A 24,630-nucleotide genomic window follows, 5' to 3' on the forward strand; every position below is an offset into this window, starting at 1 on the left:
TGAATGAAGCAAGCCAGGCTATGAAGGAGAGGCATTGTATATCCCCACTTAATATATACTAAGTGCACTCTATGCCTGAAACTAATTGAATAAAGGATATAGAAACACAGTATATAGATGTAAATACCAGATACAGTGTGTATGAAAGAGGAGGATCTAAGGAAGGACATTTAGAAGAAAAATAGGGAGGCAAAGCATTAATGGCACAAAGAGGTGTGGTATTATCTGTTGAAGATATTCTGTAGTTTTATCAACTGTACTAGGGAGAAATGTTCACCTGTTGAAATATCTGTTTTGTAAGACAAATAATAATGTGATTGAATGTATAAAAGAAAATGAAAAGAAAAAAATGAAAACAGAAGGAAAAAATTAAATTATCTATAAGAAGAAATAAATAATAGAATATGAAGAAAAATGTAGATAGACTGTTAAGCATGGTCAATTTATTCAAAATTCTAAAGGTGTAATATTTACTGAGATATTTAAATAACTATCTGGCTTTGGGAAAAGCAAATGAATCATGAAATGACAAACATGATATAGCATTTCTTGAGAATTTAACACAGTGAACAGAGAAAAGCTTCAGAATGAATAAATATTCTTGCCTAACTCCTAAAGAGAAAATCAAGTACTCACAGATGAAATTAAAATCAAGAAAATTAGATATTTTCCTGGGGAAATAAGACTAACATTTGCAATCAGATTATTGAACAGTGTCTCCCATCTTATTATTTTAGGTTGATTTGGTAAGTAAACCCGTAGGTCAATCTAATCCTGACAGATTAAGTGGTCCAAGAGTTTTTATTAATTTCTAATTTTTTTGATTTATAAAATAATTAAGTCATTTGTAGTGAGATGAATACTGAATTACTTTGAAGGGGTGCTACTCATATTGAATTTGTATTTGATTAAGACTTAAACTTACTATTTTGGAAAGTTTTTGTTGATCAAATTATTTTATGCTACATGGTGAATACTTTTAATTGCTCTCTGTGGTATGCTTTTATTTGAATTATTATAATATTTCAAATATATCTGCCATAACCATAATGCTAGAGATTCCTTTAGTACCAGCAAGATAATTAACTCTTTTTCTCTCTTGACTTTAGCCCTTCAACAATAAGCTTCATAAAAATTCTATTTGCAGGGAACCAGCAGTTAGCGTAATGGCTATGTCGCTGGACTCCCACGGATTCGACCACGGTTCGCGTCCCGGACCCGGTGGCTTAAAACTCAGGCCGGGCGCGTGTGCGTGCATGCCCAAGATCCCGAGAGGAGAATGGAGGAGAAGGGATTGCAGTGTGACCATCCCCTCTGGGCGGGTGATTTCTCGCTTTCTGTCTCTATGTCTCTCTCTGTCTGTCTGGCAAGCGCACGCGCCCTATAGCAAAAACCTCTCCAAAAAAAAAAAATTCTATTTGCAGAGCAAACATCTTACTATTATTTCATGTACCAAATTTGGTGATCATGGCTTTTATCTAGCTACTATGCACTTGTTTAAATATGAAAAGATAGTTACTAGTTTCTGTTACAAAAGACGTTTTAGCACAGGAAATAGCAAGGACAAAAGCTCAACAAAATTAAAGTATATGATGTACCCAGCTAAGGATGGTGCTCCATGTAGCTAGAACACTGTATGAATAGAAGGAAATATTCAATTTTGTGTGATAAAATGACTTATTTTGAGTTTAAATATTTAATTTTAACCAAAAATCATTTCCTATCAGATAATAATAACAGAAGGACATTCCTGGAGAACTCTAGGTCTCCCTGAAAGAAACACTGTTGATTTCAAAATATCATGGAAGAATTTGTTCCTGAAGCCTCCGTGGAGGCAGACCATTTATAAAAAAAAGGGGGGGGATTTCTAGTTTTTGAAACTTTTTCTCAAGGATGAAAAAAAAAGCTTAATAGAAACATAAGTGAAAAAAATAAGAAATATATGACTCCTGAATGCTAGCCTATTTTAAAGTTAATGATATATGGGGAAAAGCAACATAAGAATTCTAGAATCTTTAGGATACTCCTCAAATTCATATTTGCCCATAACCTTGAAACCTGAAAAATGAGTACAGGTTTATGACTTACCCAAATTCACATGTTTAAGTTCTATTCCCCCATGTTAATGTATGTGGAGTTAAAGCCTTTGGGAGGTATGTAGGTTTGGATGAGATCATATGAGTGTTCCCCCCACCCCCATCATTATAACAAACAATATAACCGAGATCTGTCATGTTCTCCACCATGGAAGGTTTAAGGCATTATTCTGAAAACCAGAAAGAGTGCTCTTACCAACAACTGAGTCAGAAGGCACTTTGATCTTGTATGTCCCAGACTCTAAACCGAGAAAAAAATAAATGCAGTTTAAGCGCCCCCAGTCTATGATATTTTGTTACAGCAGCATGAACTAAGTAAGACATATTGCCTAGTAGCCATAACAAAATATGTAGCTTCAGTCCTCTCACAACATACCCATTTGGCTAAAATTGACCCTCCTGAGTTGACAAAATTATGATGGAAGACCCTCTGATTATATTAACTTGATTATTTACTGTCCTTCCATTCCAAATTGCTTGTGGCAGATGAAGTGTCAACAGTTGGAGAAATGAAGCAGCCAAGATAATGTGTGCTGTTCCTAGAACTGGCAGCCTAGAGTCGCCTAGCAAAGCTGGAAAAATAGAGCTGCTTCTCTTCCTAGAGAGGCCACTAAAAACTGAGCAGAGAGAGAAGCACTCAGCTTCTCCCCCTTCCTCTCTCCAGTCCGTTCAGTGTCTCCCATTAGAAACCAGCAACAAGGCAGCCTTTCTCCATGCAAAGCACAACACAGAAAGGGCAAGAACCATATTCAACAGTTTATTTACAATGACTGACAGCTCTAGAAAGTACTACTCAAGAAATGGACATGCTCCCATTGGTACAAATGTCCTCTGTGGGTTTTGTTTCTTTGCTTTGCTTTATTTCTTTCATGAAAGAGAATGGGTGTGACAGAAATCCTCAACAACATCTCAGCATGCGGCAATCCTCTTCCTTCCCCTAGCTCTCCAGCCAATAAGGATCTTAGATTCATGTATGTCATGTATGCCTGGTGTGCTTTAGGTGGGCTTGGAATCTGACCCTGTGATTGGCCAGGTGGCTTCCAGCAGTGCCAATCAGTACACTACCACCTGCACCACTAAGCCTGGGCCCTCTGTGGGGTGTGTGTGTGTGTGTGTGTGTGCTTAATATGCAAGAAGGCGTGTATGCTGCTTAGAGAGAGGCAGAGAGAGAGGGAATGCAAGAAAATACTCCCCAGTGAATATGGTCATGCTGCAGTCTCTTCTCCATCTCTCCTTTCTTTTGGAATTCGGGGCACACATGCACATATCCCTCATGTTTTTTGAGCCACTGTGTCTAGGATTTTAACTCTGCAGTTGCCCATTTGTGATCCATCCACCTTAACCACGAGGCCATGGGCTGATCCTATGTATGTTTCTTAAAAGTTATTAATACTTTGTTCCATTTTATGTTGATTTGAGATATTAGTATGATCCATTCAAGAAACATGGTCATCGGACAGTTTCTTTTAAAACAATAATAGAAAAGCACAGGTATGCTCAAGAATACATGTTAATGATATGCATTTTCTTTCAGCTGATGTATTGTTTTTACATATCAATTGTAGCTTGCCTTCTTCACTTATGTTAGTCTTATATTCAGAAGACGTTCTGGAATATTCCACTACCAAAATAGTGCAACCATGGCTTTGCCTGCATTCAAAGAACATGGTGTAAACATGGATCATTCTGATCATATAGAGACACACTGAGAACAGGAATTTATCTGAACATCTGAGCTGCCATGAGCTTTGATAACCCACTCCTTCACTGCATAACAAAGTAGTAGCCACAGTGCTGTGGTTGGTATGCACAGCCTTCAGCTGCGTTCTTACAGGAGGCATTATTTTGCAGGAGAGCCGAGAGACAGAATAACAATTATTCTCTGTAACCAGGGGCAATGGTAAATGTCAAGCTTGGCCTTCTCATTTTTGGTTTCCTGAGGCCAGAGTTCTCTGCAGTGACAAAACTTCTCTGCTCTGGTTCATTTGAAAATCTTTGTCATTTTAAAGGTTAGAGTGTGTGGTGTGTGTGTGTATGTGTGAGAGAGAGAGAGAGAAATAGAGATGATTTTACAGTAACTTTTATGATAATCAATAGAAAAAAATGCTTCAATAGCATTTAATGAGAGATGTTACCAATACAAATGTGGTATTAAAAGAAATCAGAGAGCCAGCCAGTGACGTGGTGGTTGGGATGACTAGATCCTACATGGCTGACCATGCCGTTTGGGTCTGGACCAGTGATTTGAAAAACATGCTGGTCTTCTTGAGAGGAGAATGGAGGTGATGGGGTTGCAACATGGCCATCTCCCCAAACGTGTGCTTACTCACTTTCTCTCCTTCTAACTCTTTCTCTGGTGAGTGCACACACCCTATAGCAAATTAAAAGAAACAGAAAAAGAGAGAGAGAGAATACTTCTTCCAAATCTGTTTTACTAGAACCGAAGGTCTAGGAATCCGATCATGTCCCCAGTTAGGTCTACTACTTGGTCTTTATGATAATCTCCATTCACATCCCTTCTTATTATTTTCCTTTTCCTCTCACTTTACTACACATTTCCCAAAATTGTATGGCTCCTTACCTAGACCTGCCTTTTTCCTCACCTTACCTGGAGCAGTCTGAACTAACTCATAAATGTGACCACTGATGGAAGCCCCAGGCCAAAACCCCAGACCTACCCAGTCTCCACTGCCCTACAGGTTCCCACTGCCATTGCCAGGTACAGTGCCCCAAGCAGCCTTAGCTTCTCAGCTCCCTCCACCCCCAGAGCTGCCCTAGCTCTTCATCCGAGAGACCCAGCTGTCTTGGAGCTCCCATGGTCCTCTGCTTCAGCCTGTACATTTCCTTGGCATGAAGATTAAATCTTACTTTAGACTGATTAGTACTTAAAGATCCACTATTATTTTTTGCTATTTGAACATTACTGACTTTCTGGACCCAACAACGAGAAGTAGAAAAAAAGGTGAATCATAGAGAGAAAACTTAATTCCTTTTCTATCCTTTTGTGGCAAGCAAGAAAAAAGAATAAACCAACCTCTTACAAAACTGAGATATGACTCTGTGTTCAGGAAAATAAAAAAGAGAGGTAGGTTCATGGGAGATGGTCAAGGACACAACCTGGGATCATAAAATAGGATAGGAAGAGCTTGGGGTCATAAAAAGGGATTAGAAGAGCTGTAAAGGCCTAAGCCCTCACCCTACTTCCTAGAGGTCCAGGCCCTAGCCCTCATTCCTTCCCCACCTTTCTCTGGAGGTCAGTACAGTCACCACAAGCTCTGACCGACAGGGTCCTCATGTACTATGCACATTCAGCCAATAAGTTTTCAAGCCAGACATCTTTAGTGGGCATAGCATCCTGAAGACAAGGGCCATGCTTGACATTTCTAGCCTCTTACTGTGCAACTCAAAGTGTGAAAACCAGCGTCTGATAGAAAAGCAGAATCTTGGGCCCAAACCCACACCTCCTGAACCAGAATATCTGGGGGTAGACTGGAAGAACCTGTTTTAGCAAAACTTCCAGGTGATTCTGATACCTGCTAAAGTCTGGAAAGCAATACCACATGGTTAGATGCCAGCATCTTGTACACCATAGTTTAATAAACACTCGATTTAGGTATATTTGCAAGATCACAGTGTGAGGTTGACTTTAAGCTCTCTGGGAGAGAGAAATATTTTCTTATTGCTATATCCCAACCTCCTTGCATAATGCCTGACAGTGCATCAGTTGAGATGAAATAGAATTAGACAGTATTGTGTTTTTGTTTTTGTTTTTCTTCCATGTTCATCTTTTCTTATTAGATACCATAAAACCATAAGGAAATCATAATGAGAATGTAGCTTTTTTCCAATTTTTTTGTTTTATTTTATTCATGATAGCTTGTGCACACATGTGTGTGAGAGTGAGAGAGAGAGATGCGGTCTGGTCACTCCATGATTTCCTTCCCCTGCTCTCCAGCTTGTCAGGATCTTGGTTGTCATGCATGCTCAGCACATTTCAAGACAAAGGACCAGGAACTCAAACTCATGGCCAGCTGTATGGCCTCCAGCACTGAATTTCAGCATGCTATGGACTGTGCCACATGGGCAGGGCTAATAAGGATTGTTTAAAGAATGATTCTGAAATAATTTGTCAACGTCATGTAGATAATTAATGATATAAATTTAGCAATGATACTAATGTCTTCCATTCTTCTAGTGGTCTGTGGGTTTCAAAACTCTTTTATGGAGCTAGCCCATGATGTATTGATTAAGGAGGCTAGATCCCACATGACTGACAGCACAGTTCAAATCTGGGACCCTGTGGCTTGAGAAGCATGCTGAGTGCATGTGTGCCCAAAATCCTGATGAGAGGGAGACATGGAAGAGAAAGGATTGTGTTGTGTCCATGCCCCATGGGAAAATGCTGTCTCGTTTTCTCTGTCTCTCTCTGGCAAGCATATGCACCCAGTGGCAAATTTTTAAAGGAAAGAAAGAAAGAAAAATAAATAAGCACTTCATCCTCATGAAAATTGGGTGGTCAGATGAGTAGGCTTTGTACTTTCCTCTAGAAGAGGAAGTTGAGAGACCAGCAGGTAGTATGGTGGTTAAGGGTGCTGGACTCCCACATAGCCAACTGCAGTTTGAGTCCCGGACCTGGTGACTTGCTTTCTCTCTCTGTCTCTCTCTGTTTCACTCTGTCCCTCTCTGGTCAAATTAAAACAAGTGAATAAATAAATAAAGTTTAAAAAAAGAAAAAGAGGAAGCTGAGATTGAGAGGATAGTCCTGGTTCTAATCAGGTACAAAAACTAGAAGCCAGGGCTTCGAACTTCCACTCCAATAGAGCAGTTTGTATTCCAATTCCACTATGTATTATCAAGTGTTTCTGGAAAGTGATACTAAATAATTCTTCATTTTATAGTTTCTTAATCTGCAAAATGGGGGAAGAAAACCCACTGAACAGAGATGTTGTAAAAATAAATGAAACAATAATGAATGTATTACGTTGTTGGAAAAGTCATGCTACATCTTTATATAGAAGAACATAGAGGGAGCTGACAGGTGACATTGTGGTTAAGATGCTAGATTCCCCATAGCCACCACATTTTGGACCTGCAGCTTGCTTTCTCACTTTCCTTCTTTGTCTCTCTGGTCAAATTAAAAATAAAATAAAATTATTATTTTAAAAGGTAGAAAAATATATTGTGACTTTTCCAACGACCCAATAAAACACTTAGCGCATTGTCTGGCACAAGTTAGGTTTAATAAATGACGCTACTGTTATATTGCTTCTTTTTATTATTGTGTGGTGTGTGTGTGTGTGTGTGTGTGAGATTACCATATAGTTATGATTATTGTACAGCATTGATTCCTTCCAGAGTGACCAGTACTCTGTAGGTGTGTTAACAAGGGTCAAGGTATTCCTAATTTTAGAAGGTTTTCCTATGTATCAGATCCTGTGTAGCTGACTAGAGTTAAAGTCTTAATGTGATGGGGAACTGAAGGAAAAAAATATTGCAGCATGACCAAGCCTTGTAAGGAGTGCTTTTTCTCTCCTGTCTCTTCTCTCTTCTCCCTCGCCTTCTTGTGCACATGCATTCATTTTCTGGCATTAAAAAGGGAGGAGAGGGTGACTTGCTTTCTCTCTCTGTCTCTCTCTGTTTCACTCTGTCCCTCTCTGGTCAAATTAAAACAAGTGAATAAATAAATAAAGTTTAAAAAAAGAAAAAGAGGAAGCTGAGATTGAGAGGATAGTCCTGGTTCTAATCAGGTACAAAAACTAGAAGCCAGGGCTTCGAACTTCCACTCCAATAGAGCAGTTTGTATTCCAATTCCACTATGTATTATCAAGTGTTTCTGGAAAGTGATACTAAATAATTCTTCATTTTATAGTTTCTTAATCTGCAAAATGGGGGAAGAAAACCCACTGAACAGAGATGTTGTAAAAATAAATGAAACAATAATGAATGTATTACGTTGTTGGAAAAGTCATGCTACATCTTTATATAGAAGAACATAGAGGGAGCTGACAGGTGACATTGTGGTTAAGATGCTAGATTCCCCATAGCCACCACATTTTGGACCTGCAGCTTGCTTTCTCACTTTCCTTCTTTGTCTCTCTGGTCAAATTAAAAATAAAATAAAATTATTATTTTAAAAGGTAGAAAAATATATTGTGACTTTTCCAACGACCCAATAAAACACTTAGCGCATTGTCTGGCACAAGTTAGGTTTAATAAATGACGCTACTGTTATATTGCTTCTTTTTATTATTGTGTGGTGTGTGTGTGTGTGTGTGTGTGTGTGTGTGTGAGATTACCATATAGTTATGATTATTGTACAGCATTGATTCCTTCCAGAGTGACCAGTACTCTGTAGGTGTGTTAACAAGGGTCAAGGTATTCCTAATTTTAGAAGGTTTTCCTATGTATCAGATCCTGTGTAGCTGACTAGAGTTAAAGTCTTAATGTGATGGGGAACTGAAGGAAAAAAATATTGCAGCATGACCAAGCCTTGTAAGGAGTGCTTTTTCTCTCCTGTCTCTTCTCTCTTCTCCCTCGCCTTCTTGTGCACATGCATTCATTTTCTGGCATTAAAAAGGGAGGAGAGATAAAGTTCTAGTGGATGAGGTCAGAGTGAGTGCTAAATTTTAAGTGCAGCTTCCTCTTCAGCAAGGCAGATTACCTAAAAAGCAAGCTCATCTTGCCAAAACCTGATAATTCCCCACAATCTTGTCTAATTCGAAGAAAGGATGTTTCTATTAATATAACTTGGTCTTACCCCTTGTGAAAAAATAACCCAGGCATTCTTGAGCCATGGAACATTTTCCTTTTCCTTTTCTGGGTCAGACTTACGTTCCTCTTTGTTGTCCAGAAGGGTGATCATTGCTTCCCCTGTTGTTATTTTTCTTTCTTACATATGAAAGAGATACTCTGTTGTTTCTACTACATATACAGTTTGAAGAATATAATTTGACATTTTATTAAGTCAAAACAAGATCAGAAATTCTAAGAGAGGCATAATGGGAATATGCCTAAAGTTCGATTTAGACTAACAAAGTAGAACCAGATGTGGTGCAGGTAGTTCCAGACTACACTGATCAAAACTCTTTCTTGAGTTTTTCAAATGAATTCTCAGTATGACTCTCAGAAATGGACTTGCTACAGAGAGGCAGATCAAGCAGATCTATCTACAAGTCAGTTCTCCTCACTCCCACATGCAGCCTCATGACACTCTTGTATCAGAGATTCAGGGATTTTTGGTCTCTCCTGGATATATTCTGTTTTATTTTTAAAAGATAACCACACGTTTAGCATATTTGTTTCTTCCTGAGTTTCACATTGAATAAAATGTCACATTTCCTCCCTGTGGAAGCAGACAGCACCCTGTGGAGTAACACTCATGGAGAGCCTTAGGATATAGAGCCGTACCAACCATGAGCTATTTGCATTATCTCAGTCAAATCACCTCACAGATGCAGTCTCAGTTTTGTCATTTATGAAATGAACGAGTTGGACTAGGTCCCCTCCAGAGGCACTATTCTATGATGCTGAGGTGCTAAGTTGCTCCCTGAAGTATCCTCATCCTGACTATTGGTGCTGATTCATAGAAAAAAAGGTGGCCCAGCTGTGTGGGCATGTGCTGCTAAGATGCTGCACTCTAGAAGCTGGAACTACATGCAAGGCCCTGGTTCAAGTGGTGGTTCAATCTAAAGACTGGACATGGTGACAAGCACCTGTAGTTCAGCTACGCAAGAGGCTAAGGCAGGACTGCATGACAGCAAGACCTTTGCTTAAGGAAAAGAAGGAAGGGAAGAAGGAAGGAAGGGAGTGCAGGAGGAGGGGAGAGAGGGAAGGAGATAATAACTCTTGCAAACTAGAATAAATAACAGGTCACACTAATGGCCTTTGTAAGCTAGGGAGGGGTCAAAATTGCCTTCTCTTACCGTGGACACTGTCAAGGTAAAAAAGACCATGGGAGAACTCTAAAAGGGATACGGTAGACATTGCACATCCTAAAAGGGATACGGTAGACATTGACATTGCATAAGTCAGTGATTTTCTTCCTGGGCTGTTTTTATTGTATGTGTATATTCTGATTACCTGAATTTCTTAGATATTTTTGCCACACGCAATCTATAATCTGCTAATTTAAAGTTACTGTAGAGCACCTTCTATGTGCCAGACATTTTGAATTCTGGGAACATCACAGTGAACAGTGAGTCGTGGTCCCTGCCTTCATTGCACCGATACTGTAGGAGGAATATAGAAGTGAACAGGTCAAGGTGAGTGATGTACAGGGCATTTGCGTATTCAGATATACAGCAACCCGATCCAGGAGAGTGTGTATGTTGAGGCCAACTGGAAGAGAAGGAGAAAGTCTGATGCAGATGTAATGGTTGTGTTTAGGACCGATGGCACATGTGATGGCTATAGGTGGATGTCTTGCAAAGTTAATGAAACGGAAGTTTACTGTACAGCGATAAACGGGCTCTTTGATAAAAGGAAAGAAATATTTAACAGTCTGTGCTTTTTAACTAGTACTGCCAGCTCCAGAACACTGACAAATCCCCTCAAAGTATCTTAGCAGGGTTCCCCCCAAAACAGCCTCTGAGGTAGAAATTTGTATACAGTAGTTTATTTGGGAATTGCAAGAAACAGCCATGGGGGTGGGGAAGTGATCTACAAAAAGGAAGACAGCAAATAAAAGGTATGTTTTCCAGCTAGCTATCATTGTGGATAACTGGAGTTTAACCCGTTTTAAAATTTGGGCACACCACACGGTAGCAACCTGAGGAGAAAGGGAGCCAAAGTATTTATATGCCAACTCTTGCCAGTCATGTGCAGAAGTCCACTCCTGTGTATGTTATTTCTGCATTACATTTAACTTTCTCCCATGATCAGTGTGAACTTCCATTGCTTTGGAGAAAGGCATAAAGCAAAGATTTGCAGATATAGGCAACTGGACCTCAACCTGTCAGCAGAGGTCTAGTAAGACCTGGGGAACCCAGGTAAAGCACCAATAGCATCTGCTATAACATACCTGTACTTAATCTAGTGTTTTTGTTTTTGTTTTTGTTTTTTGAGAGGTTTTTGCTTAGGGCATGTGCACTCGCCAGACAGAGAGAGACAGAGAGACAGAAAGCGAGAAATCACCCCCTAGGGGGGATGGCCATGCCGCAATCCCTTCTCCTCCATTCTCCTCTCAGGATCTTGGGCACGCACGCACATGCACCCGGCGTGAGTTTTAAGCCACCGGGTCCGGGATGCGAACCGCGGTCGACTACGTGGGAATCCAGCGACATAGCCATTACGCTAACTGCTGGTCCCCAATCTAGTGTTTCTAACTTGCATTTTTTTCTTAACTTGGGCCTTCATTGTTTATTAATTTTAGGCCTCCCAAAATCTTAAACCCTCCTCACAGTGACAGCCTTTACTTGTTGCAAATGCAGCATGTGTGGGCAATTCAAAGAAATGAATAAGCCCAATCAGTGTTGGGAGAAGGGAAGGTGTAGCAAGAGATGAAGCTATAACAGAAAGGTAAACTGAACTGGGTTTATCTAGGTTTAGTTGAGATTTGTTGGGCTCAGCAGAACTCAGCTAGGCTGCTCGTGGCTTTTCATTTCTCAGAAAGGCTGACATAGCAACCCCTTTCCATGGGGCCTTTCCATGACAAAGATCAAGAGCACAGCCATGCCTTTGATGCCTATTGCTCACATGTCAGCCTCTTTATATTCCATTGGCCAACGCAATTCACTTGGTCAAGATTAAAGTCCATAGGGCAGGCAAGCACAGTCCACCTACAGGAAACATCCCCCCGGCGTGAGTTTTAAGCCACCGGGTCCGGGATGCGAACCGCGGTCGACTACGTGGGAATCCAGCGACATAGCCATTACGCTAACTGCTGGTCCCCAATCTAGTGTTTCTAACTTGCATTTTTTTCTTAACTTGGGCCTTCATTGTTTATTAATTTTAGGCCTCCCAAAATCTTAAACCCTCCTCACAGTGACAGCCTTTACTTGTTGCAAATGCAGCATGTGTGGGCAATTCAAAGAAATGAATAAGCCCAATCAGTGTTGGGAGAAGGGAAGGTGTAGCAAGAGATGAAGCTATAACAGAAAGGTAAACTGAACTGGGTTTATCTAGGTTTAGTTGAGATTTGTTGGGCTCAGCAGAACTCAGCTAGGCTGCTCGTGGCTTTTCATTTCTCAGAAAGGCTGACATAGCAACCCCTTTCCATGGGGCCTTTCCATGACAAAGATCAAGAGCACAGCCATGCCTTTGATGCCTATTGCTCACATGTCAGCCTCTTTATATTCCATTGGCCAACGCAATTCACTTGGTCAAGATTAAAGTCCATAGGGCAGGCAAGCACAGTCCACCTACAGGAAAGCAAAACGACTAAGAGGACAGTAATGCGATTGACTACTGGATTTTCATAGTGGGGATAGTGAGATTCCTGATCACTTTTTTTTTTTATCTTTTTTAAAAATTTTTCAGTAAGGATGTGGTGGTTTTTAACCAAAAAATATAGATAAATAAAAAATCTTGGACCAGCAATTAGCATAATGGCTATGTCGCTGGACTCCCATGTAGCCGACAGTGGTTCAAGTCCCGAACCCGGTGGATTAAATTCACGCTAGACGCGTATGCATGTGTGCCCAAGATCCTGAGAGGAGAAAGGAGGAGACGGGATTGTGGCACCCCCCACCCCCCGGGGGGTGATTTCTTGCTTTCTGTCTCTCTGTCTTTCTGGTGAGTGCACGCTCCCTAAAGCAAAAAACTCTCAAAAAAAAAAAATCTAAAACATTATTCTTTACTTCTTGTTGTTAGTTTTGTTTTGTTTTAATCTGCCATGGGCATGTCCTAGAAACAGAGAGAGAGAGAACAAGAAATCATTTCCCAGGGAGGATGTCCACACCATAATCCCTTCTCCTCCATTCTCCCCTTGGAATTGTGGACATGCACACACATGTTCCTAACATATTTATCAAGCAGTGAGGTCTGGGACTTGAATCATGCAGTAAGCCATGCAAGATCTAGCTACCTTAACCACCACGCGCCTAGCTGGCACCCCCAAAATCTTATTATTTTAAATAATAAAACATGATATAAAATATTAGAGAACATTTGTTTCAGGATACTTTTACATTTTCTCCCTTTTTTAACCAATTTATTGACCAAGTTAATGTACATATAAAAAGCGCAGCTCCTTAATTTTCTAAAACTACCTATTCGCATTTATAGCTTCCATAAATCATCAGGTTTTATTATTGGTGTATTCTGAGTTCAGTCTCATTACTATACTCTCATTTAAGTTTTTTTCCTTTTTTTTTTTTCATTTTGTGTCTATCTTTGTAAACCACCTGCAAATACTTTATAGTGTTAGATGAGAAAGAAAGAAATAGGCTGCTTAAAAACTAAACAAGCATGTACAGAGAATCATCCCAGTCATGCTCAGCCCTGATTACATGATCACCTAGCGAGATTTTTTTTAATACATCTGATCAAATCTTTAGAGATTCTAATTGATTTTTTTTGAGTTAGGGTAATTTTTTTGTTTTGTTTTAAAGAGGTTTTTGCTATAGGGCATATGCACTTGCCAGAAAGATGGAGAGAGACAGAGAGACAGAAAGAGAGAAATCACTCCCCCACCCCCAAGGGGGGATGGCCACGCTGCAATCCCTTCTCCTCTATTCTCCTCTTGGGATCTTGGGCACACACGCACACGCACCCGGCGTGAATTTAAGCCACTGGTTCCTGGACTTGAACCATGGTTGACTACATGGGAGTCCAACTACATAGCTATTACACCAACTGCTGATCCCAAGTTAGGATAATTTTTAAAAGCTTTCAGAAGATTGAGAAGAGAGTGAATAAAAAATTATTAAATCAAGTGGGAGAATATCAGAAGTGCCAATCCTATGTGATGAGCCGTAGTGGGGTTATAAAGTTTCCATACAGACGTGAAGTATTAGGCCAGAGTGAAAAGCCAAGATTCCTAAAGGTGGAAAACATAAGGGAAATAGAAGCAGTAGAAAAATACTAGCCTCAAGAATTATAAAAGGGACTGCTCTTAAGATCTGCCTGATCTTTACTGGGTAAGGAAGAGTGAGTCGTGTTTTCTGTGATACCCATCTTTCCCACAAAATGCCCCAAGAGTCAATTGCGATTTGGATTCACTGAGCTATGCCTCTTATGGACTGTTTTTCAGAATATAGTGACTAGCGAGAGTCTGTCATTCTTTATGAGAAGAGCCAGAACTCACAGAAAATTACTTATACACACAGAACAAGAGAGAAGAAATAGAGATATTATAGGAATTTGGTTTATTTAAAGCTCTCCAGACTTAAATTACTTTATTGTATGAAGAGTTCAGTTATTTAGGTGTCAAATATTAAAAAGCATCAAAAACTCTCTTCATCTCCGTTTGCTCCATTCCAGCACTTTGAAAGACTCCACTTCCATATTTAACGAGATCTGAAATGGGGGTAAAGTATGCTTTCATCCTCACTTACTCTTTTATGAGATAATATGTAAATATTGAGAGAATAATTGGGGTTTGCTGGCTTGTTTGTTTTGCTTGTTTTTGTTTTAGCTAAGTGGTGATTAAATAACATGTTCTTTAGTAACAATGATATGGTACCGGTAAGGTCTGAGTTAACTGCCGTTTGCAGGGTAACCATGGTGACCGGCATATGGCTCCTGATTCCATTAATCTTGTTGAGATTAACAGTAAATCCCAAAGGATCTTTTGCAGTGATTCAGAAATAAATCATCTTTTCACATGTATATTATCTGGTGACAACCACTCTCTTTAAAAGTGCATCTCTATCCAACAAAGAAATATGACAGTCCCCCTAATGAGTTGAGTGGAAATTATTTCCCAAATAAGAAATTTTATAAAATATAGCAAATAATCAAAAAAGAAAAATGCCACATTAATGTGGAATTTATTCAACAAACATATGTGTTATTCCTAATAGACATGCCAGAGGAAGGCCATTTACCCACAGCTAAATATTTACTTATGTAGAATCTCAACCTGAAGATATTAACCAGAAACAAAATTTGAGATTCTTTGTTAAGAAAATTTCATTTATTATTTAGATTATAGAAATTAGAAAGGGTGAGTTGGGTTGGTTTAGGAAGAGGAACACCTTGCCATCCATGCCGGGGTTAATACTGTGTTTTGTTTATAAAGAAATGTCTGTAATTGAAAAAGTACAGGGTGGCTCTACATAAAACCATATTTGTCATTCAGCCTCAGAGTAAGGTAGCTTCATTTTAACAGATGAAGATATGGAGCTAAAGAATTTAGAATGACTAGGGCTTAGCAGATTGCATAGTGGTTAAGGTACTAGACTCCCATATGTGCAGTCATGTTTCAAGTCTGAAACCCCACGGCTTGAAAAATCACTCCAGCTGGGAGCAGAAGATAACATAGCGGTTATGTAGCTGGATGGTCAACCTTGGCTTGAATTCCGGACCCAGTGCCTTGACATTCATTCCAGGTGCATGTACATTGTCTGCCCAAGATCCTGGGAGAAGAACAAAGGAGAAGAGATTATAGTGTGGCCATGCCCCCAGAGAGTGATTTCACACTTTTCCTCACTATGTCTCTCTCTCTCTTTCTCTCTCCAGTGAGCCTATGCTCCCTAAGCCAAAAACCTCTACAAAAAAAGAAAAAAAAAGGAAAGAAAGAAAGAAAGAGAAAGAAAGAAAGAAAGAAAGAGGAAAGAAAGAAAGAAAGAAAGAAAGAAAGAAAGAAAGAAAGAAAGAAAGAAAGAAAGAAAGAAAGAAAAGAAAAGAAAAGAAAAGAAAAGAAAGAGAGCCAGGCATGAGTGCCCAAAATCCCAAGAGGAGAATGGAGGAGAAGGGATTGCAGAGTGACCCTAACCTGGGGGGAGAGGGGGTGAATTTTTCACTTTCCCCCTCTCTGAATCTGTCTCTCTCCTCTTTGATGAGCACATGTGCCCTATTATAAGAACCTTAACAACAACAAAAAAGAATTTAAAATGACCTCTCCATATTCACTTATTGTTAGGAATTTTTCTTAGGGCCAACAGATGGCATGATGATTGGGGCACTGGACTCCCACATGGCAGCTTGCTTTCTCATTTTCTCTCTCTCTCTTTCTTTAGTGAGTGTCTGTATCAAATTGGAAAAAAAAAATTGATGGTGAATAAAATTAAATAAATAAATCTTCAAAAAAAAAAAGAGAAAAAATTTTTTCTAGAACTGGCTAGATTGTGATTCAGGTCAACCTGTGACGGGGTGGTTAAGGCAACTGGATCCCATGTTCCCAACTACACCATTTGAGTCCTGTACCCAGTGGCTTAATAAACATGCTGGGTGTGTGTATATGTGTGCCCAGAATCCTAACAGGAAGGGGAAATGGAGGACAAGGGATGGCGGAGTGACCACTCCCCATGGCAATTGATTTCTTACTTTCCTTCTATCTCTCTCTGGTGACTGCACCCTCTGCCCCCCCAAAAAAAGTTCATTTTTATTTGCTGTATTTCAGAGACTTTAATTCATATTACAATGTACATGAACAATGAAATGTGCCCAACTCTGGGTCTTTCTCAACTCCTAGGGCATATATACTTTCTCACCTCCAAATTTTCCAGAGTCAATGGAATACTTTGAGCTATTATTTCAACCTAGATCTTTAAAATAAAAGAAATACCAAGAACACAATATCTAAGCTCTAACACAATATCACAATATCTAACAAAATCTAAGATATACTTTTTATATATATATATATATTTTTTTGGAAAGGTTTTTGCTAGAGGGCGTGTGCGCTCGCCAGACAGACAGAGAGAGACAGAGAGACAGAAAGTGAGAAATCACCCCACAGAGGGGATGGCCACGCCACAATCCCTTCTCTTCCATTCTCCTCTCGGGATCTTGGGCATGCACGCACATGTGCCCGGCGTGGGTTTTAAGCCACCAGGTCTGGGACGCGAACCACAGTCGACTACGTGGGAGTTCAGCAACATAGCCATTACGCTAACTGCTGGTTCCCTATATTTTAATATCTCTGACATTGGGATGTGTCTTATCATTAACGGTATATCATAGTCACTGTGCAGCTTTGCTGAGCACGCATTTTGTTGTTTGTACATGCACTAACCTGGTCACAGCTGCTTGTACTGTCATAACTTCAGTTGAATTACTCAGTTGTTGGTGCACGAGGAGAAAGTTATTGTGTATGTGGGAGGGGGGGTGTGCATTTGATATTAGTGACATGCATACTGATTTGGGGCCACTATTTTATATTTTCTTGCAAAGCAATAATCTAGTGCTCTACAAGACCTAAGAAGGAAGATACTCAAAGCAGATAAAGTACAGTAACTTTTATCATTGGGATAGGCATGAGATGATTATGCACCATACACTATGCAAAGCAACTAAAGGCCAAAAATCATATTGCTAAATCCTTCAAAATATAGTAAAATTTTTTTCAAAGCAATGAGAAGTTGGAGTGATAAGAATATATCAAGCAGGACTATTGTTAAAGTATTATGACATCATTTAATTTGCTTTTTGTTCTTCTAATTTATGGCATCTTAGGTTCCACAATGTGGGTAATTCATGAATCGTGTCAGCATTGTTCGATCCCCTCTGGCTGGTGGTGGTCTGTGTCTAAAGCTACCTTCCCTGCTCTGTTGATGGAAAATAGCATCAAGAAATCCAAACTAGTCTTAATCAAAGCAAAATACTGAGCATGTGCAACTTTTATTTTAGTCATAAAATTATCAACCCAGCAAATTGATTTTTGGTTCACCTCAACACAAATGACCCTGACCACAATCTGTGCTTCATTAAAAAGAAAACTGGCCTCTGTCTTTCTAAACTTTTAAGATAATGACTCCTTAAAATTTCCTGGTAATTGTAGAAAATATTCATTTTACACTATTTTCATGGCAACTACGTATATTTGAGGAGTTTACATTAAAAGATTTCCTACACGAGAACAAATGAAAAGATAGTTCTGACATAGCTATGGCTAACAACAACAACAAAAAGTATGTTCTTATTTTTTTTTCTTTAAAAAATTTTGCCAGAGGGCATGTGAATTCACTGGTGAGAAGACGGAAAGAGAGGAAAAGTGAGAAAGCAACCCCCATGAGGGATGGTCACGCAGTAATCCCTTCTCCACTTCTCCCTCCTTATTGAGATTTGGGGCTCTCATACATGCAAATGGGTGTATTTCTCAAGCCACTGGTCAGGATCTCAAATCATGCAGTCAGCCATGTGGGATTCAGCTGCCTTAGACACCAAGCCATTGGCTAGTCCCTATGTTCTTCTTTTCATATGTTTTTATATATTATTAGGAAAAAGGGAACGTTGCATATGCATAAATATGCAATTATTGCAACAGCCTAAAACTTCATGGTTTATTTCAGCAAAACTGAGATACTCAGACCTGTTTAATGGTCTCAGCAAATATTTCATTATCTTGGTTAACAGATACAAATCAAATTGTGGGAGCTGAGTTATGAACCTTTCCGAGCTTTGCAAAGACACATCGTGGGTTTTTATAAACTGACTGTAGTAGGATGAGTTGGCCCAGATTAGAAGAGTGTTACATTTCCTCAGGTAAGTATTTGTCCTCAGGAAACTCAGGACGCTGTGTCATTTATATCCATGCCCCAACTCTCCATACCCAACAGCCATGCTCATGCAAATCTTGCATCCCTAATCTCATTCTGGGTATTTGACTTCTACCGATGATATCAGGATTTTATCTTTCTCTACTAACATAAGGCCTTTTCAAGCACAAGTTGGCCCTTGGATTACAAGAACTAGCAGCAGAGGGATCCTTTTTAAAATTACCTAGAGAAATTTCCCTAGAAAATTACCTAGGGAGAGAACCAGCAGTTAGCGTAATGGCTATGTCGCTGAACTCCCACATAGTTGACCGCGGTTTGCATCCCGGACCCAGTGGCTTAAAACTCACGCCGGGCGTGTGTGCGTGTGTGCCCAAGATCCCAAGAAGAGATTGGAGGAGAAGGGATTGCGGCGTGACCCTCCCCCCTAGGGGGTGATTTCTCGCTTTCTGTCTCTCTGCCTCTCTCTGTCTGTCTGGCGAGCGTACACGCCCTGTAGTGAAAACCTCTCCAAAAAAAAAAAAAAGAAAAAGAAAATTACCTAGGGAAATTCAACTAGATTTGAGTCTTGAAATAAAACTTAGGACTTTATTTATTTTAAAAAAAATTGTATTTGAGATTTAAAGTGTATTCAGGCATGGAATATTTTTATGCCTTACTGTAGTATAAATCTGTCATTTTTATGTACTCCATACATATACAGGATGTGATGAGGAAAAGGCGTAGAGTTTAAAGTATCTGTTTATATTTTTTCAGTTCATAGATGTATGTCAAATCTGAAGAATTATATTGTTTATTGAAGCTTCAAAATAAAACGGTCATATTTCCCAAGTTTTTCTGGTAAAATATGCTGTACCTCTCTAATGTCCAGGTGGAATCCAGGTAATTTAATCTCGTTTGAAAATTTATACCTGGTTCAGGGGACTACTCTGAAATAATGCCTTATCTGCTTCTTAGATCTCCTTTCTTCTCAAGAGAGAGATACAGTGATCACATCTCATTGAAAACTCTCTTGCTGCAGTTTAAAGCTACTTGCCTTTTATTCTCTCTTCAAGTTGAGAACAGCTTGTCGCTATTTTCTATTTAATAATCTTCAAGGATTTGACAATTGTTAGTAAGACCATTCCCAATCTTCTCTCTCAGACACTTTACAAATCTATCCCTTCATTTGTTAAGCTTTTCAGCACTTCAGTAACTCTCTCCAGACCACCCACTGGGCAATGTGTCTTTTCCATCTGTCTCAGACTGTTGTTCTCAAATAAGTATGTGGCCAATATAAAAGGAAGATGAAAGAAGATGGCTTCCTCTCAGTTTCCTGTCTGGATGACAATAGCTGCACTAGAACTTCACTCCTCAAACTTTTAATGAGCGATATGGAAAAGTATCATCTTACTGCTGGAGTGTGATTTCCAGATTTGCCACTTTACTACCTGAGTGATTTGGGGCAAATTATTTAGCCTCTCTATGCTTCATTTTCCTCAGCTGTAAAACGGTGACAGCAATAGCCCTCCTTGAGATATTAGAAGGATTAAATATGTAAAGCATGTAGAATAATACCTGTAAACATTAACTGTTATAATTATTACGTAAGTTTCAAAATCAAAAGTTGACTATGGTTCATACTGGAGGCTTGTTCTGAATTCTAGATGGATATCCTGTTTATAGTAACTTAAAACATCAGCCCATTGTATTTTAAGTTGATGTAAATCAACCTGGCATTTTTCTCTTAAAAGTGTAAAGCATGAGTATATTCGTTCTTATAATTCCTTTTAAAAATTATTATTATCCCCAAATTTCCTAATGCCAATTACCATAGCTCTTTAAGTTGTTATAGTGATAAAGGAAAATAACATTTCATATGAAGGGCTATAAATGGGGTGGCCAATCATCTTGGCTTTTCTGGAACTGAGGGGGGTTTTAGGACATGAGACTTCTGCTAAGAGTGGAAGTCTTACATAAACTGGGATGGTTGGCCACCCTAGCTGTAAAGGTATTATGTAAGGTGGGAGTAGAAGAGAGAAGGGAAGAAGCAATAGCAGTATTATTAATGTCATCCAACGCAAAATATTTCTTGGCAATTCACTGCTGTTCTCTTAATTTTTGACTCATGCAATCCCTCATGAGTATCTGAAAGGTGAAATTGCACAAAACTAATTAATTCTAAATGTCAGGCATTTAGACTTCATTTTTGCTGTTATTATCATCTGTGGTATAAATTTCTTCTCCCTCATTTTACATTGTTCTGCTTTCCTCTGATCATTTTGTGCTTGCTCTTTTTCTTTTAGGTCAACTCAAATAAAAACCTACTCTTGGGATAATGCCCAGGTTATCCTGGTTGGGAACAAGTGTGACATGGAAGATGAACGGGTCATCTCAACCGAGAGAGGCCAACATTTAGGAGAACAGCTTGGTAAGGAACAAATTAACAAACTAATGAGAAAGAGAACTTGATCATTATTTTGTAACATTGCAGAGTCCCAGCTATTGTCAGAGTGGAGTTAAAGAAAAGTTAGTCAACCTACCCATGGAAAGCAATGCATCCTCAGTAAGCAGTCAGCACATTTTCTCCCATTTCCTGTGTCATCAATAGAATTCAAGCATAATTACATTCAATCACAGGTATTCAATTTTTTATTCCATGCCTACTGTTTCTTTGTTTTTGTTTGTTTGTTTTCTTCCTCCATACACAATATTTTGTGTTGAGTGAACACTATTCATTGTGCAATTATTATTGTCTTTAGTTTCCATTAGAGGAAGGTAATGGCACAGAATAGGTCATGTCCTAGTTTGGTTCCAAGATCATCACTGATAAGCCAAGTTATTATTACAAACCTCTTTGAGACTCAATCTTCTCCTTTCTCAAGAACAAGTATCATATTCCTACTTAACTGAATCTTTGTAGATAAAATCAAAAGAGAGAATAGGTTTTGAGAGCTGTAGAAATGGCAGAATAATTTCAAACACAAAGCATTGTATCTAAAATGAAAAATACTGAAATGAGTTGGGTAGTTTCCATGCAAAGGAGGGATTGACAATTGTTAGATTCAAAACATTTTTACTGAGCACCTAGTATAGGACCTCCATTGACCAGACATCATGAGGGAACATAAAACACGTATTATTGGGACCAGCAGGTGGTATGGTGGTTGGGGCACTGGACACTCCCACATGGCCAACTGTGGTTCAAGTCCCGGACCTGGTGGTTTGCTTTCTCACTTTCCCTATCTCTCTCTCTGGTCAAATTAAAATAAATGAATGAATAAGTGAAATTAAATGAATAATTTAAAAAAAATTTAAAACCTATTATCCACCCAAAAAAAGCAGAAATAACTAGACAACCAAAACAATTCAATGAAAAGATGATGATGAACTAGAAGGAAGATAACAAGAGGGAAACAATGGAACAAGAAGGTAGACCCAGGGAGAGAGAAAACACTGCCAGAAGGGATGGAAGCAAAGGGGGAAAGGATACAGATATAGAGTAATGAGAAAAATAGAGAAGATACCCAGAGACGTAATGAATGAAAATGAGCAGAACTGGAAAGAGGTAAATAATGAGGGGAAATGGAAATCACATGTGTAAAATGACTAGATTGGGCTTGATGGTCCCAGGAGAAGGGAAGAATTTAAAACTATGGGGGAGAGGAAGCATTCTGAGTAAAGGGCATGGTAAAGTACAGACACTGGGATGAGCAGAAGTGGAGAAGACAGTGAGGAGAAAAGAATCTAGTGTAAAGTTGAGGAAGTAAGGCATAGATTTGGGGGTCAATTCCAGACCTAGAAGTGAAAGAGCTCGAGTTCTTTGGTTGGTTGGTTTTCTGTAGACCGTAAAAAACATTGAGGAGTTCTTAGCAGTGAAGAATCTGACTTTCCAATTTTTTGACCAGGACTTGAAGTAAGAAATATATTCAATCTAGCACCCATTATATACATTTATATAGAGAAAGAAATGAAACAAAAGTCTCACAGAACACATTTTACACTTACTAGGTGAGATTTACTCTATTTTTTATATGAGTCTCTCTCTCTCCTCTTGCTCTCTCTTTCTTCTTTTCTTAGTTTTTTGTTGTTGTTGTTGTTGTTGTTGTTGCTTTAGTATTGGATACATCTACTCACCAGAGACAGAGAGAGAGAGCAGGAAAAGAGAAATCATGATGGCCATGCCACAATCCTCTCTCCCCTGTTCTCTTTTCAGGATCTTGGGCACATGCAGATGTGCACCTGTTATGACTTTCAAGCCACCATGTCCAGTACTCAAACCACAGAGTTGGTCATAGGGGGTCTAGTGCCTTAATCTCCATGCAATCTGTTGACCTTCTTCTTATGTTTTTCAATGATGGTCTCAACTCACCAGATTGATTTTCAGCCCCAGTAATGAGTCTCAATCTACAATTTTAGAAACACTGTTGTGAATCGGGTATTCTAGAGTCAATCCATTGGTAATGTGCAAGACAGCTTGGAGAAGCAGAGACTCTCTCAATGGGTCACTCTGTCCCTTGGTAATCTCGCAACTGAACTATGCACAGTCCACTTGGACAGTTTGACCATTTCCTCTGAAATTAATGAGCTTGTTAGATTAAAAGTTATCACTGCATGACCACAAAAGCCCTCCTACCAAACCATCTCTGTGACCTATGAAGAAGTCACAGAGCCAATGTCTGATCTCACTGGATCTTTAGCTTCTCTGTCGTAGGACCTCCCCTCATTCTCTCCATTTCACAGTAATTTAAGAAGAATCTGAAAAGCATAACAATCTTTCCTTAGAACCTTTATACTTCAGGAAGCTAGGAATGGAGAAAAATAGATCCCCAAAGAAAGAGGAAAAGGAAACCTGAGAGAGAGCATGCTGGCAGGTGACATCCTGAGATACTTCCTTTCTAACACTTTCTGGACTAGCTAGGTATATGACACATGGAATAAAATGATACATCAGAATAGGCTAGCTACAAACCATTTAGTTAAATTTTTTTAAAAAATATTTTTTAAAAAAGAGCCAGGAATCGATGTCATTGAGACAAAACAGCCAGGTGACTGCCTAAATTTTTCAGCACTCCAGTAAATTACTTGGATGTTGAGAAGATTGGGTTATGGTAGAGGACATTAGTATAATAGAAATACATCAAGAGGGTGACTTTTCATACATTGTGGCATACACAAAAACCCTCTTCATTCAGTACACAAGTGTGGAAAAGTTTCTGAAATTGTGTGGTAAAAATGGTTTATGTTCCTGTGTGAGTTCTTCCAATGGTTTCTCATTGATTTCTTGCTGTCTATTCAATAAAAACCAGCTGTTGTCATAGTAACCAACACATGTGCATTCTTGGAGAATCATTTACCTCCTTTATAGTGTTTTGTTCTCCCTGTGACTACACACACTTCTACAAATGATCATGAGAGATCTTTTGTATGAGAAAAAAAAATTTTTGGAGATTTTAAAGGTCTTTGCTTTATTTTTAAAATTCCTGGTAGAATTCCATTTTCCAGAATACCATCACATATACACGAAGGTTAGGCAGTACTTTTATTTCTTTTTTATTTTATTTATTTATTTTTTATTTTATTTATTTATGTTTTTGTCTCAATCAAGCACATCAACAAACATGTTATTGTAAGCAAATAATTTTCCATTTCTTGTTTTCTGTATGTTTTGCTTTTTTCCCCCCCTATCCTTGATTCCCTATCTCTTACCCTCTGCCATCTCCCACTCTCCTCCCACATAGATTCTGGTATCTATGTTTGCTTTCTATACTGTTTCCCCTCCACATTTTATTGAATTACTAAAGACCTTAATTAATCTAAATTTTTTTTTGAGAGAGATTTTCACTGTAGAGCGCGTGCGCTCGCCAGACAGACAGAGAGAGACATAGAGACAGAAAGCGAGAAATCACCCCCCAGGGGGGATGGTCACGCCGCAATCCCTTCTCCTCCATTCTCCT

At 39.1% G+C, this 24,630-nt stretch overlaps 1 protein-coding gene across 2 annotated transcripts in view; it reads left to right on the top strand.

Annotated features, from left to right (window-relative positions):
- Positions 1-24,630, top strand: part of RAB3C (RAB3C, member RAS oncogene family) — a 290,930-nt gene that overhangs the window by 239,376 nt on the left and 26,924 nt on the right. For both annotated transcript variants that reach the window (XM_006166219.2, XM_006166218.1), the window contains exon 4: positions 20,980-21,104. In XM_006166219.2, coding sequence (XP_006166281.1) covers positions 20,980-21,104 — 125 coding nt within the window. The remainder of the gene's footprint in view (positions 1-20,979; positions 21,105-24,630) is intronic.

This window comes from Tupaia chinensis, unplaced genomic scaffold (assembly GCF_000334495.1).
Source record: "Tupaia chinensis unplaced genomic scaffold, TupChi_1.0 Scaffold144180_1, whole genome shotgun sequence".
Taxonomy (NCBI): Eukaryota; Metazoa; Chordata; class Mammalia; order Scandentia; family Tupaiidae; genus Tupaia; species Tupaia belangeri.